General features: G+C 39.6%; 1 protein-coding gene across 3 annotated transcripts in view; it reads left to right on the top strand.

The window, feature by feature from the left end:
• The window catches only part of armc8 (armadillo repeat containing 8), a 140,189-nt gene that overhangs the window by 106,007 nt on the left and 19,993 nt on the right, over nucleotides 1-14,189 (top strand). Inside the window, exon 19 of one of the 3 annotated variants that reach the window (XM_059967002.1) lies at nucleotides 3,556-4,024. The exons of the other annotated variants lie outside the window; for them this stretch is intronic. Coding sequence (XP_059822985.1) covers nucleotides 3,556-3,582 — 27 coding nt within the window. The 3' untranslated portion in view covers nucleotides 3,583-4,024. Of the gene's footprint in view, nucleotides 1-3,555; nucleotides 4,025-14,189 lie in introns of those variants that run through there. 3 annotated transcript variants of the gene reach the window in all.

Raw genomic sequence — 14,189 nt, 5'->3', positions numbered from 1 at the left:
TTTGATCTTGATCTTAAGATCTTCCCCTCTTCTCTTCATCTACCTTAGCCAGCTGTCAACCTCATTGGGTCTTCAGCCATTTTGACATGTGTTGAAACTTTTCCTGAAAAGTTTCCTGAAAACTTTTCTTAATTCTTTCCTCTTCTTTTCCTGCCTGAAAATACTTCTTCAGAACCTGTAAATTTGGCATCCAAATTCTCCCTTTTGTTTGATAGTGGCTTTACCAACATTTTTATTCTGAGCATAAAATTGCTCTCTGTCTCAAGAATATCACTGATCAGATTGTTTCCATTTTTCTTGTCCCCTATATCATTTAAAATCTGGACAAAATAGTTTCTAATATTATCTTGACTTGGATTTTTGCTGTCTTAAATTATTTCAAAACCCTATCCCATTTGATTTGTACAACTTTGCTTTTTTCCCCCTTAAGCTCACAGCTAATAGAACTCTAAATCTATTGTCAAGGCATTTATTTTATTTTAAGAACATAAGAAATAGGAGCAGGAGTAGGCCATCTGGCCCATTGAGCCTGCCCTGCCATTCAATAAGATCATGGCTGATTTGTCCATAAGCTCAGCTCCATCTACCTGCCTTTTCTCCATAATCTTTAATTCCCTTACTATGTAAAAACCTATCTAACTGTTTCTTAAATATATTAAGTGAAGAAGCCTCAACTGTTTCCCTGGGCAGAGAATTCCACAGATTCACCACTCTGGGAAAAACAGTTTCTCCTCATCTCCATCCTAAATCTTTTCCCCTGAATCTTGAGGCAATGTCCCCTAGTTCTAGTCTCACCTACCAATGGAAACAATTTTGCCACTTCTACCTTATCTATCCCTTTCAAAATTTTGTATGTTTCTATAAGATCCCCTCTCATTCTTCTGAACTCCAGAGAGTACAGTCCCAGTTGACTCAATCTCTCCTCATATGTTAACCTTCATCTCTGGAATCAACCTGGTGAACCACCTCTGCACTGCCTCCAAAGCCAGTATATCCTTCCTCAAGTATGGAGACCAGAACTGCACACAGTACTCCAGGTGCGGCCTCACCAGTACCCTGTATAGTTGCAGCATGACCTCCCTTCTCTTGAATTCAATCTCTCTAACAATGAAGGCCAACATTCCGTTTACCTTCTTAATAACCTGTTGTACCTGCAAGCCAACTTTTTGTGATTCATGCATAAGCACTTCCAAGTTCCTGTACACAACAGCATGCTGCAGTCTTTTGCCATTTAAATAATAATCTGCTCTTCTATTATTCCTTCCTAAGTGGATGATTTCGCATTTACCGACATTGTATTCCATCTGCCAGACCTTGGCCCACTCAGTTACCCTGTCTAAATCCCTCTGCAGACTCTCCACATCCTCTGTACAATTTGCTTTTCTACTCAGTTTAGTGCCATCAGCAAATTCAGTCCCCGCTTCCAAATCATCAGTGTAAATGGTAAGCAGTGGCAGGCCCTGTGGTACCCCACTCACCACTAACTGCCAACCAGAGAAGCACCCATTTATATCAACTCTCTGCCTTCTGTTGGTTAACCAATCCACTATCCATGCCAATACACTTCCTCTGTCTCCATGTATCCATATCTTATTTATAAGTCTCTTGTGCGGCACCTTATCAAACGCCTTCTGGAAATCCAAGTATACAACATCCACCTGTTCCCCTCTGTCCACTGCACTCATTATGTCCTCAAAGAACTCCAGTAATTTTGTCAAACAGGACCTGCCCTTTCTGAATCCATGCTGCGTCTGTCTAATGGAACCACTCCTTTCTAAATGTTCCGCTATTTCTTCCTTAATGACAGCTTCAAGCATTTTTCCGACTACAGATGTTAAGTTAACTGGCCAATAATTGCTCGTCTTTTGCCTACATCCTTTTTTAAATGTGCCGGGACCTACCCAGAGTCTAGAGAATTTTGATAACTGGTTACACTGCATCTACTGTAACCTCCACCAGCTCCCTCAGCACCCTAGGATGCATCCCATCAGAACCAGGACACTTATCTACCTTCAGGCCCTCAAGTTTGCTCATCACCATCTCTTCAGTGACAGTGATTTTATCGAGGTCCTCATCTCCCATTTCGTCCATAACATCCTTCCTTGGCATATTAGATGTGTCCTCCACCGTGAAGACCGACAAAAAATAGTCGTTCAGTGCTTCAGCCATTTCCTTATCACCCAATATCAATTTCCCCTTATCGTCTTCCAAGGGCACTACGTTGACTTTAGCCACCCTCTTCTACTTTATATATTCATAAAAACTTTTGCCTTAACCAAAATGTAATCACGGCTATCTCAATTTATTTTTTCTTCAGTACGAGATCCCTTTATAAATGTAGTAGTTTACCTTCTATTTCCCAGCTGGTAGTCTTCGGACCATTGATGCTTCGAAAGCAATAATAGAATAAAAACAGCAAATTTTACTGATGATTAATAAAGTCACTTTCAACAATCCAGTTGGATGTTTTACTCTGTTAAAGGTGATAAATCTCTGCAGGTTGCCATTAATAACTGTATTCTTATTGATATTTTAACTTCCGGTCAATATTTTTTTCTATTAGGTGTTCCCCTATCACTTGCTCAAAGGAAGGATTACACCAGTTATTGAAATGTGGATCACAAGGTTGATGTCTGTCTTGCTGATGTGCAAATAAAAGTTCAAATTAGTAACAACTGTCTCACTTCTGAACAATAAAAAATAATAATTTTAGAAGTAGCGTGCAAATCACTGAGACCTGTTCAGGTTCCACTCTCTAAAAAGAATTGAGTTGATATTATGTCTCTTTTCCAATTACATATATGAGAGCTGGACAATGATGACTATTAATGTCTGGCTATAAATAGTAGCAATTTCTTGTTAACATCACAGTTTTACAACAAAGAGGAAGAGTAACCTCATTTTTTCTTTTTTAAAAAAGCATCCAATATTTTCCATTATGAAATAACATTGAGAAAGTTGTGTTATGTACACAAGAATAACAAGATAGAGGATTAATACTTGAGGTTTGAGGAGTAACCGAATTGGCTGGGTTCCTGCCTGCTTTGTCGCTTTAGAAATATCAGTCTCATTTGTCATTTAGTGTCATTCCTTGCATGAAAGCCTTTGTAAACTACACTGATGCAAAGCAATCAGTGTGTAATACTGTAATTTTGGTATGTACCATTACTAGCACTCGACTCTTGTTAGATTCACATGGCTTTCCAAATTCTTAGCCATAATTGTTTTGCCTAACTGACCTGAAATATGCTCCAGTGATAATTTATCAGTTTGTCACTGATGATTTTGACTTATGACTGAGCACAGCTCCAAAAACTTATTTAAATTTGTTGACGACATCGCTGTTGTTGGCTAGATCAAAGATGCTGAAGAATTAGCATATGAGAAGATTTTAAATCTGGCTGAGTGGTGCCACAACAACAATCTCTCACTCAATGGCGGCAAAGCCAAAGAGCTGATTATTGAGGAAACAAAAGGTCTGTGAGTCTGTTCTCATCGGGGGATCAGAGGTGGAGAGAGTCAGCAACTCTAAATTCTTCGGTGTTATCATTTCAGAGGATCTGTCCTGTGTCCAGCACATAAGTGCCGTTATGAAGAAAGCACGGCAGCACCTCTACTTTCTTAGAAGAATGCGAAGATTCAGCGTGACATCTAAAACTTTGACAAACTTCTATAGATGTGTACTGGAGAGTATATTGACTGGTTGCAACACTGCCTGGTGTGGAAACACCTTGAACAGAAAAGCCTACAAAAAGTAGTGGATATGGCCTGGTCCATCACAGATAAAGCCATCGCCACCATTGAGCAATTCTACGTGGAGCTCTGGCACAGGAAAGCAGCATCCATCATCAAGGATCCCCATCATTCAGGCCATGCTTCCTTCTCAGTGCTGCCATCAGGAAGAAGGGGCTGGAGCCTCAGGACCCGCACTAAAAGGTTCAGGGATAGTTATTACCCCTCAACCATCAGGCTCTTGAACCTGAGGGAATAACTTCACTTGCCCCATCATTGAACTGTTCCCACAGCCTATGGGCTCACTTTCAAGGACTCTTAATCTTATGTTTTTGATATTTATTTATTATTATTACTTATTTTTATTTTTTTATTCTTATTTTTTATTATTATTTTTTCCTCTCAGCTCAAGCTGGTAAAGCCTGAGGTATGGTCATAACCAAGCACACTCATTTCTTAATTGCTAGGAACTTTCAAACTATTCAGATGGTGTTTAGTATTGTGGTTTTCTGAAGATTTACATAAATATTGCTGTGTAGGCCTAATTCTTTAATGCTATTGTGTAGTGACTTTGGGGATGATACCAGTAGTAGATATCACTGTTGGGCCAATGTATACCCTGATGGTGTTCCATAGTCTTTCAGTTTCCTCTTTTAATTCAGCAAATTTCCGGTGTTTTCACTTACTGATTTCTTTATGTTTTGTGTGTTTGGAATGGCTATATCTATTATGTATCCTGTAATATATCTGGAGGGTTATTATGGTTTATCCAATCTGTAATAATGGATTGGTTGTAATATTATTTGTAGGACTCTGATTATAAAACTGGACCAAGTTTGTACTTATAATGAGGTATAGTATCTTGTTGAAGATTGTACTTTAAAGCAGGGTTTTAGTGAATGATATTTTGCCACTTGATTGTGCCTGTGTAAGTAATAAGATTGAATTAAGCTGCTGTAGGATCCTGTAGTTTCTGGTTTCTCTTGGCATTTTCTGCATTTATCATCTTGAATTTGTTGTTCTTTTATAATTCATTTTTGATTTTTTTTGTGTTAACCATCTGGTCCTGTATTGCCACAAGAAACTCCACTATTTCTGTGAACTCTGGGCCAAGAGTTTGACATTTCCTTGTGGATATCTAGATCGTTTTTGTGTCTTCCATGGAGAGTCATGCTCTTCTATTGGTTAACTTTTTCTTGTATTGTGATAATTCCTTTATTTGTTGGGGTTGTCCTTTCATTTAAGTTTAGTGGAATGCACTTCTTATTAGAATTCCGTATTATTGTGTGGAGTGCTGAATCCTGTTTTTGTTGATGAAAATGTATGCTATTATTATTTCTTTTTTGTATTTGCATATTGATGGTTTGTTCATCCTGTTGGGGTGGTCTGCCTTAATTCTATTGTGTTTCTTGTAATTACTTTGAACTTTGACATTGAACTATGATGGTTTCATGGGCAGCTGAGGCTTTTTAAAAATGTTCAGTTAATTATTTGTGATTCCTTTTCTCTAGTATAAACTCTGTAATCAATGAGCTTATAACAACACTATAAAAGTGGCTGGAAAATATTATGCTTTATTGTTGAAGTGTATCTGATCATTAGATCATGATGTTAAAATGAGCAGATGCTGGCAGTCAGAAAAAAGACCAGAAAATACTGGAAATATTTAGCAGCTGTTCGGATGGAAGGTCTGTAATTAACTCTATTACTCTGTTCACAGATGTTGCTGGCCTGCTGAGTATTTCTAGCAGTTTCTATTTTTTTATTACAATATTTTAATGGACCACATAATTACTACGCTACAAGCTGTTAATGGCCCAAGGAGCTGATTTTGATATTTGTGCCTTATTATTCATACATTAAAAAATTAAATTTTCCTACCTGTTTAAATAATAATTTATAATTAAATGTTCATTTATTTATTTTGGCTTTTATGTCACTTATGCATGCATGTTCCAGTCTTTATTTTACTCCATGGAAATATTTAAAAAGTTAGTTTAAAAGGCTTTGGTACTTAAATGCTATGATAGTATACTGACAGTTACTAATATAGTTCTAGAGTGGATCCTGCAAATCAGAAAGTAGCAAATATGACCCCACTATTTAAAATAGGAAGAAAAAAGAAAACAGAAAATGGCTAACTGGTTAGCCTTGCATTAGTGGCAGGGAAAGGCTAGACTATAATAAAGGATATGACAGCAGACTGGCCAAAAATATTATAAGATAAAGCAGAGTAGGCATCCGGTTAGGAAAGCAAAATTATATTTGACAACCTGTTAAGAGTTTTTCTTGAAAATACAACTCTTGGGATAGATAAGAGTGAACCAGAAGAGTGAGTGATCCCTGCCAAATGCAGAAAGAGGTGGGGAGGGGAAGGTATGACTGATGGTGAGATCATGTTGCAGCTGGTGGAAATGATAAAGTTTGATGTGCTGGATACAGAAACTGATGGTGAGAGGTGATGACTAGGGGAACTCTCTGTTCTGTCTGCAAGAAGGAAGCATAAGAAATGGCGGAGATGCGGGTGAAAGTACAGTTGAGGGGAAACAATGTTTCCTGAAAAAAGGTATTTCAAATGTTTTGGGAAAGAAACTGTCATCTCAGGAACAGACGTGGCAGGGACGATGAAACTGAGAGCAAGTGATGATATCCTTACAAGAGGCTGGCTGGGAAGTGGTGTGGGATTCTGGTGTTGTTTTAGTCTAAGGTTCTTTTAGGAGTCATGAAAGAGGCATAAAACTACCATTACCAATGCATTGAAGTGGGACAAGCTCATTCCACTCATCATCACTAAGAAAGACCTGCAGGGATTGTTCTTCCTATGCCAGTTTAGGAAACTTAACTTCTCAGAGGGTATCCTGATGAATTTTTACTCAGCCATCATTGAGAGTATTGTGACCACCTCTATCACCGTTTTGTTTTCTGCTGCCTCCTCCCATTTCAAGTCTAGTTTGCAGTAAGTAGTCCACTCAGTGAAGAAGATCAATGGCTGTCAGCTACCGACATTAAAAGACCTGCTCATCACCAGAGTGAAGAAAAGAGATGGAACAGTTACTGCAGATTTCACTTATCCTATCAGTTACCTATTCACCAAACTACCATCAAGGAGAAACTGCGGGTCCATCACCACCAGGACTAAATGTCATCTCCAAAAGCTGCTTTCCTGTAGCTATCCAGCTTCTAAACAAAACTCAGGTGTAATATCCTAACTTTCCCTGCACAACATCATTGGCATTTCCTGCTCTCCTTGTTTTGTTGATAATTATTTAGTCTGTTCGTATTTATTTAAGTTTGGTTATCGATGTCTGTGATGTGACTGTTTTGCTAATTGTTGATTGCTCATTGTTGTTTGCACTATTGTAAATTGTTGGTTGCGTGTTGTCTGTTATGGTATTGTTTTGTGTTTGTAGAGGGTTCAGAAAAGATTCACGAGAATGATTCCAGGAATGAAAGGGTTACTGTATGAGGAATGTCTGTCAGCTGTTGGGCTGTATTCCTTGGAGTTCAGGAGAATGAGGGGGGGGATCTCAGAAATGTTCCAACTGTTAAAAGGTCTGAACAGATTAGATATGGCAAAGTTATTTCCCATAGCAGGGGGGTCTAGGACAAGAGGGCACGACTTAAGGATTGAAGGGCGTCCATTTAGAACAGAGATGTGGAGAAATTACTTTAGTCAGAGGGTGGTAAATCTGTAGAATTTGTTGTCACGAGCGGCTGTGGAGGCCAAGTCATGGGGTGCATTTATGGCAGAGATAGATAGGTTCTTGATTAGCCAGGACATCAAAGGGTATGGGGTGAAAGCAGGGGAGTGGAGATGACTGGAAAAACTGGATCAGCCCATGATTGAATGGCGGAGCAGACTCACTGGGCGGAATGGCCTACTTCTGCTCCTGTACCTTATGGTCTGACGGTTTTATGCTTGACACCAAATCACAATCAATTCTGATATGTTTCACACACCGGCAATAAAGTGATTCTGTTTCTGTTTCTGACATCAGGTTGAAAAATCTCCTGATCCAGCAATTCTTTACTGTATATTGTCATGAGGGGAAAAAATAAGACTACAATCTCATGCACAGATTAAAAAAAAGCATTAAGAAGCAGTTTAAAACTAAGAATATGCTTTGAAAAAGGTTCAAGAAAGCATTGTAATTAAAATGGGTAATTAAATTAGAAGAAATGTATAGAATTTTCATATTCATCAGTGGATCAGTGTTTTGAAGATTTTTAACCAGTGACTACAAAGACAATATATTTTCATAAAATGATGGTGAGGGTGGGGTGGGATGGTAGTGTGTACATGCAGTCCTTGTGCAGGTTGCCAGAGGTTGAAGTTTTGGCATATGCTATTAAAGAATTGTTGGCAATTTGTTACAGTGTGTCTTACAGGTGGTACTATGGACTCATTGCACCAATGGTGAAGGGATTAGAACATGGAAGAGTACAGCACAGAAACAGGCTGTTCAGCCCACAATGTTGTGCTGAACCAGCTTAAAAAAACACCCAAACACTAATCCCTCCTACCTACACCACATCCATATCCCTCCATCTTCCTTACATCGATTTGCCTGTCCAAGCGCCTCTTAAAAACCTCTAATGTATTTGCTTCTACTTCTGTACCAGGCAGTGCATTTCAGGAATCCATGACTCTGAGTAAAAATCTTACCCCTCACATCCCCCTTGAACCTACTCCCCCTCACCTTCAGTGCATGCCCTCTGGTATTATACATTTCAACCCGGGAAAACAGATACTCTCTGTTCACTCTGTCTATGCCTCTTGTAATCTTATAAACCTTTATAAGATCTCCCCTGAGCCTCTGGTGCTTCAGAGGAAATAACCCAAGTTTATCCAGCCTCTCATGATTGTACATGTCCTCTAAACCAGGCAGTATTCTAGTAAACCTCTATTGCACCCTCTACAAAACATCCTTCCTATAGCGGGGCGATCAGAACTGTTTGCAATACTCCAGAGATTTATAAAGTTCCAACATAGCCTCTTGACTTTTGAATTCAATGTCTTGACAAATGAATATGAGTAATCCATAAGCCTTCGTTACCATCTTATTGACCTGTGTAGCCACTTTCAAGGAGCTATGAAATTGAATCCCAAAACCTCTGTGGTCAGCAACATTGGTAAGGATCTTGCCATTAAAAGTGTACTGTCTCTTTGCATTTGGCCTACTAAGGTGCAACGCCCCACATGTATCTGGGTTAAACTCCACCTATCATTTCTTGGCCCATATCTGCAACTGATAAGATGGTGCCATGTCGGCGGCTGTGTTGTGAGCTCCATTTCAAATCTACAGTATACTACTAATTTCAACATATTATGCTGTATTCTTAGCCAGTCTTCTACATTATCCACAACTCCATCAATCTTGGTATCATTCATAAATTTACTAACTCACCCATCTACATTTTCATCCAGGTCGTTTATACACATCACTAGAGGTGCCAGCACAGATCCCAGCAGAACACCACTAATTACAGATCTCCAGCTTGAATAAGTCCCTTCAATCTCTACCCTGTGTCTTCTATGTGCAAGCCAGATCTGAATCCAAGCATATAATGTGCCGTGGACCCTATGCATCCTAATCTTCTGGATTAGCCTTCTATGAGGAACTTTGTCAAATGCCATACTAAAATTCATGTAGACAACATCCACTGCCCTACCCTCATCAATCTCTCTTGTCACCTTGTCAAAAGACTCAGTCAAGTTGGTTATGCATAACCTGCCACACACAAAGCCATGCTGGCTCTTCTTAATTAGGCCATGGGTTTCTAAATGCTCATATATCCTATCCCTAAGAATTTTCTCCCACAATTTCCCTACAACTGATGTGAGACTTACCAGTCTATAGTTCCCAGGATTTTCCCTTGTTTCCTCCTTAAACAGAAGTACAACAATAGTCATTCATCAGTCCTCCGGGACCTTGCCTATGGCTAGAGTGGACACAAAGATACTGGTCACGGGCCCAGCAATCTTGTCTTTTGCCTCCTTCAATAACCTGGGGTAAATCCCATTAGGCCCTGGGGACATCCACTTTAGTACTCATTAGGAGGCCCAACACTTCCTCGTTCTTGACCTCTAAATGCCCTGACAGATTTATACACTCAACACTGATCTCCTGGTCCTCCATATCCTTTTCCTTGGGAAATACTGAAGCAATGTACTCATTAAGTACCTCACTCACATTTTCCGCATCCAAGCAAATGTTCCCCCCTTTATCCTTGAGTGGTCCCAGCCTTGCCCTAGTTATCCCCTTACTCTTGATGTATGTACAGAATGCCTTGGGATTCACCTTAATCCTACTTGCCAAGGACGTTTCATAGCCCCTCCTGCTTCCCCAATTCCCTTATTGAGTTATTTTCCGGCTGCTTTAAACTCCTCATGTGCTTCATTTGAAACTAACTTCTGAAGCTTTACATACTTCTCCTTTTTCTTCTTGACTAAATTCATCACCTTTCTGGACACCCAAAGTTCTCTTACTTTTCACTCCCCATCCTTCCCTCTAACAGGTACGTACCTTTTCTGTACGCTGTGCAATTGATCTTTAAATACCCTCCACATGTCTAATGTGGACTACCCAGAGAAAAGGTGTTCCTAATTAACTCTTCTTAATTCCTGTCTAATACCCTCCAATTTAAAACTCCCCCACAAGGACCATACCTATCCTTATCAGGCAGTCCCCGGGTTACGAACGAGTTCCATTCCTGAGTCCATTTTTAAGTTGGATTTGTATGTAAGTTGGAACAAGTACATCCGGTATTATTTATCGTCAATTAGTCAAATGTTTGTCTTAGTATATAGTATATATTTTACCTTTCTATGCATATAAAACAGTTAAGAAACATCTGTATTCCAATAATTAAACCACTGCGTTACTTAGTAATAATTGTAGCTTTCATCAGGGCAGGGCTTCACATGCTCCATTATTCTCACTTTATCCTTTATCCTTTAAAATTGTTCCGATGGTTGACTAACTATAGCCTAAAGCTTTTCCAATGACCGATGACGTTTCACCTCTTTCCAAACGCTTTATTATTTCCACTTTATTTTCAATGGTGATCGCTTCCCATCAATGGAACAGAAACACTGTGGGCGGTGGGTCCCGAGCTCTGCTGCGTCCTAAGGACCACCGCACTGAATTCCCCGGGTTCAAAAGACAGGCTAAATGGGACAAGTAGGGGCTGTGCTGGGTTTGGGTATTTGATCCTCCTCAATATTCTGCGTGGGAATTTAAACTGGAGGTTGCAGTGTTTTTTTTACGAGGTCGAGTAGCGAGCTCAACATCAACCTGGCACGGATGGAGAGCATGCTTGGGAGTAGTCTGTCACTGGATCGAACTCGGGAACCTCCATTCTCGAACCGGGCGCTGATCTCACTGCACCACCAGTTGACCGGAAAAGGTGGGGTGGGGGGGGGGGGTCAGGGTGAATCTTGCTAAGAAAAATTTAATCCAAATACAAAGTTACACACTCACCACAGTGTCAATGGCAATGACTTAATATGGCGGACAGCATTGCAATCCGACTTAAAGTGGCGGAGGGCGTTCTCCTTCCTCGGTTCGTAAGTACGAGTTGTTCGTAAGTCGGATGTTCATAACTCGGGGACTACCTGTACCATTATGTCTGCCCTGAGTGCAGCTGTGATATTGCCCCTAATTAGTAGTGCCAGGTTCCCCAGTAAATAATGGATTATTTAAATGTGATAGATTTGGGCTGCTTTGGGTATTTAGCTTTAGTGTTGTTGGTTATGTGCCATTCCAAACAAATGGAGATGATAAGCCTGACTTGTGCCTTGTGGATGGTGGCAAGACATGTAGAATCAAGAGGTAGGTTGCCATAGGATAAGGTAGTCCACATCAGTGAGTATAAAGATGGCCTATTTAAAAAATTTTTTTAAGAATATTAAATAGAAAGCCTGTTGTATAGAACAGTTAATTCATTCACTACCAATGAACATGGTTGAAGGGGTTGCAGTTATTAATTTTCCTGGAAAAGTCTGCAAATTCTGAAGTTAAAATTGCTTTATGATGGAAAAAATGCAATCTGCTTTTTGCAGAGCCTTCATTGTGAAGGCTATAAGCTGGAAATGACAGCAGAATAAGAGGAAATACCTTGGGCCAAGTTTTTTGTATTTCTTTAACAGTGCTTGCCATGGTGACTTCTGTTATCCGAATATTCAAAGAGTGAGTCATGAATTAATTGAGTGAGCGGAGAAAAAGCATCACTGTTGATTTTTATGAATCACACGATAAAAATCAAATGATAATGGGTATAAATGTTTTTAAACAGAGCATGTCATCATTTCCAATCTAATACAATTCTAATTTACTTGCATTTCCACCATGTGGCTGTTGTGTATAGGACATATGACTAAAAAACTTACTTTAGGCTGCAGCTTGTCTATTGGAGAAGAGTGGTCCATTCACATTTAAACAACAGCAGCTGAAACACCAGCTGTTTATTTCCAGCGTGAATGTGAAAGTTAATATTTAGTTTCTTGTAATAATAAAGAGAATCAAGTCGAAGTTATTAAAATGCCAAGAAATTGCTCCAGCTACTGGATGCAGAGCAATTAGATGTATAATACTGGGAATCTAACCCATTAACAAGAAAGGTTAGAAGCACTGATTCAGTGAAGAGAGTCAGGACTGTGGATTGGGGATTGCCAAACATTATGTGGATTTTCTGGTGTAGTCTGTTTTGTCATGTGCTTTTGTGATATCATTCTGGAGGAAGGTTGTCTCATTTTTTAACTGCATTGCATTTGTGGTTTCTAAATGACAATAAACTGAATCTGAATCTGAAGCTGAGTTTATTGTTTCAGGCACAGCTCTTGGTTGTTTTGATGGACCGTGTAAATGTTAATAATTTTGCCTTTTTATTAACAACAATTTTGTTTTAATTTTAGTTAAAATTTCTGTTTTAGTTTTAACTCTCCCAGATATCTGAGTATTCAGCTAGTGTAAACAGCATCTTCAAGGTGCAATTGGTTATTTGTGCCTATTATGCTTCGTAGGATGTCCATTGACAATAAAATTACAAGTAATTAATTGCTTGGAAAGTGCTCTAGGAGATGCTGAGAGTAAGATAAGACCAAATGCAAATAGTTTTGTTCATTCTTTAAATTACACTTGCTCCAGAATGAAGTGATTTGACCTGCTAGAATGTCCTCAGTTTCAGTAAAAGCTAGGATTGGATGGATGAAAGACCATAATGAAGTGATCTCTCTCCAGCCTCGTAAACAATTATAATTGTGAAGTTCCTTCTGCTTAATAGGATAATCTGTAACCTTATGCCATGAGGCAAAGAGGAAATTATGATATATGATGTTCAGTAGATGTGATTGTGTGATCTGAGTTGTGGGTGTTATTAACGAGTGCTGAGAAGGGAAGATTATTAGACAGCCAGTTATCTATGTGCATTTTAGTATTAGAAGCTGTGAGGTATATGCGTTCTGGTGTTATGGGTTGTCATAGAGTCAAACAGCACAGAATTATGTTCTTTGTCTACAATATCTATGCCAACCATCAAGTAAGAACCTGTTTATAACCTTCCCATTTACCAGCACTTTGTCTATCGCCTGCTAAGCTTTGGTAATTCAAGTGTTCATTCAGGTGCTTCTTAAATGTAAGAGTATCTGCTTCCACTACTCTCTCAGATAGTGTACTCCAGATTGCAGTCATCCCTTGGATGGAAACATTCTTCCTCAGGTCTCCTTTAAATATTTTTACCTCACTTTAAAACCCTAAACCTAACCCTAACCCTACAGAAACCCAGCAAAAGGTTCTGAACAGGGGCCTCACTTTTGTATCGACTGCAAAACTCCATAAGGAGCAGATTGAGGGGGACATGAATAAGTTCTACAGGAGATTGGTACTCGTCGACTATTTCGGTGAGTCAGAACGTAGAAAGACCCCTTTCACCCCTTCCTCAGACTGGATGCCCAAGAGAAGGTACAGGTCCGAAGTTGTTCTAGAATTTAAGAGCACACTGGGTGAGATAATAGAGAGGGAGAGGGAAGTACAGGATAAGCCCAATCTAACTAGGAAGGAGAGAACAGCCCTGACAGAACTGAGGGAAAACATGGACATTGTTATCAAACCAGTGGATAAAGGGAGCAGCATAGTTATCACGGACAAACAGCAATACCTATTTGAGGCACACAGACAATTAAACAACACGGAGCACTACATGAAACTAAAGGAACCCATATACTGGGAAACACACACAGAAATTTTGGAAGAACTGGAAAGGACTGGGTACCTCAAAGGGAAGCAAGTAGAGTACCTGACAGGGATACAGCCACGAGCAAGAAAGTTTTATATCCTCCCCAAAATACACAAGAACCCAGACTCATGGATGTTCCAGGGGAAATTCCACCCGGCAGGCCCATCGTGTCAGACTGCAGCAGTGAGTCATACAGGATAGCGGAGTTCATTGATGCCTGC

This window comes from Hypanus sabinus, chromosome 4 (genome assembly GCF_030144855.1).
Source record: "Hypanus sabinus isolate sHypSab1 chromosome 4, sHypSab1.hap1, whole genome shotgun sequence".
Lineage (NCBI taxonomy): Eukaryota > Metazoa > Chordata > Chondrichthyes > Myliobatiformes > Dasyatidae > Hypanus > Hypanus sabinus.
The sequence above is the reverse complement of the archived record's forward strand: the minus strand, read 5'-3'. Positions and strand labels throughout refer to the sequence as shown.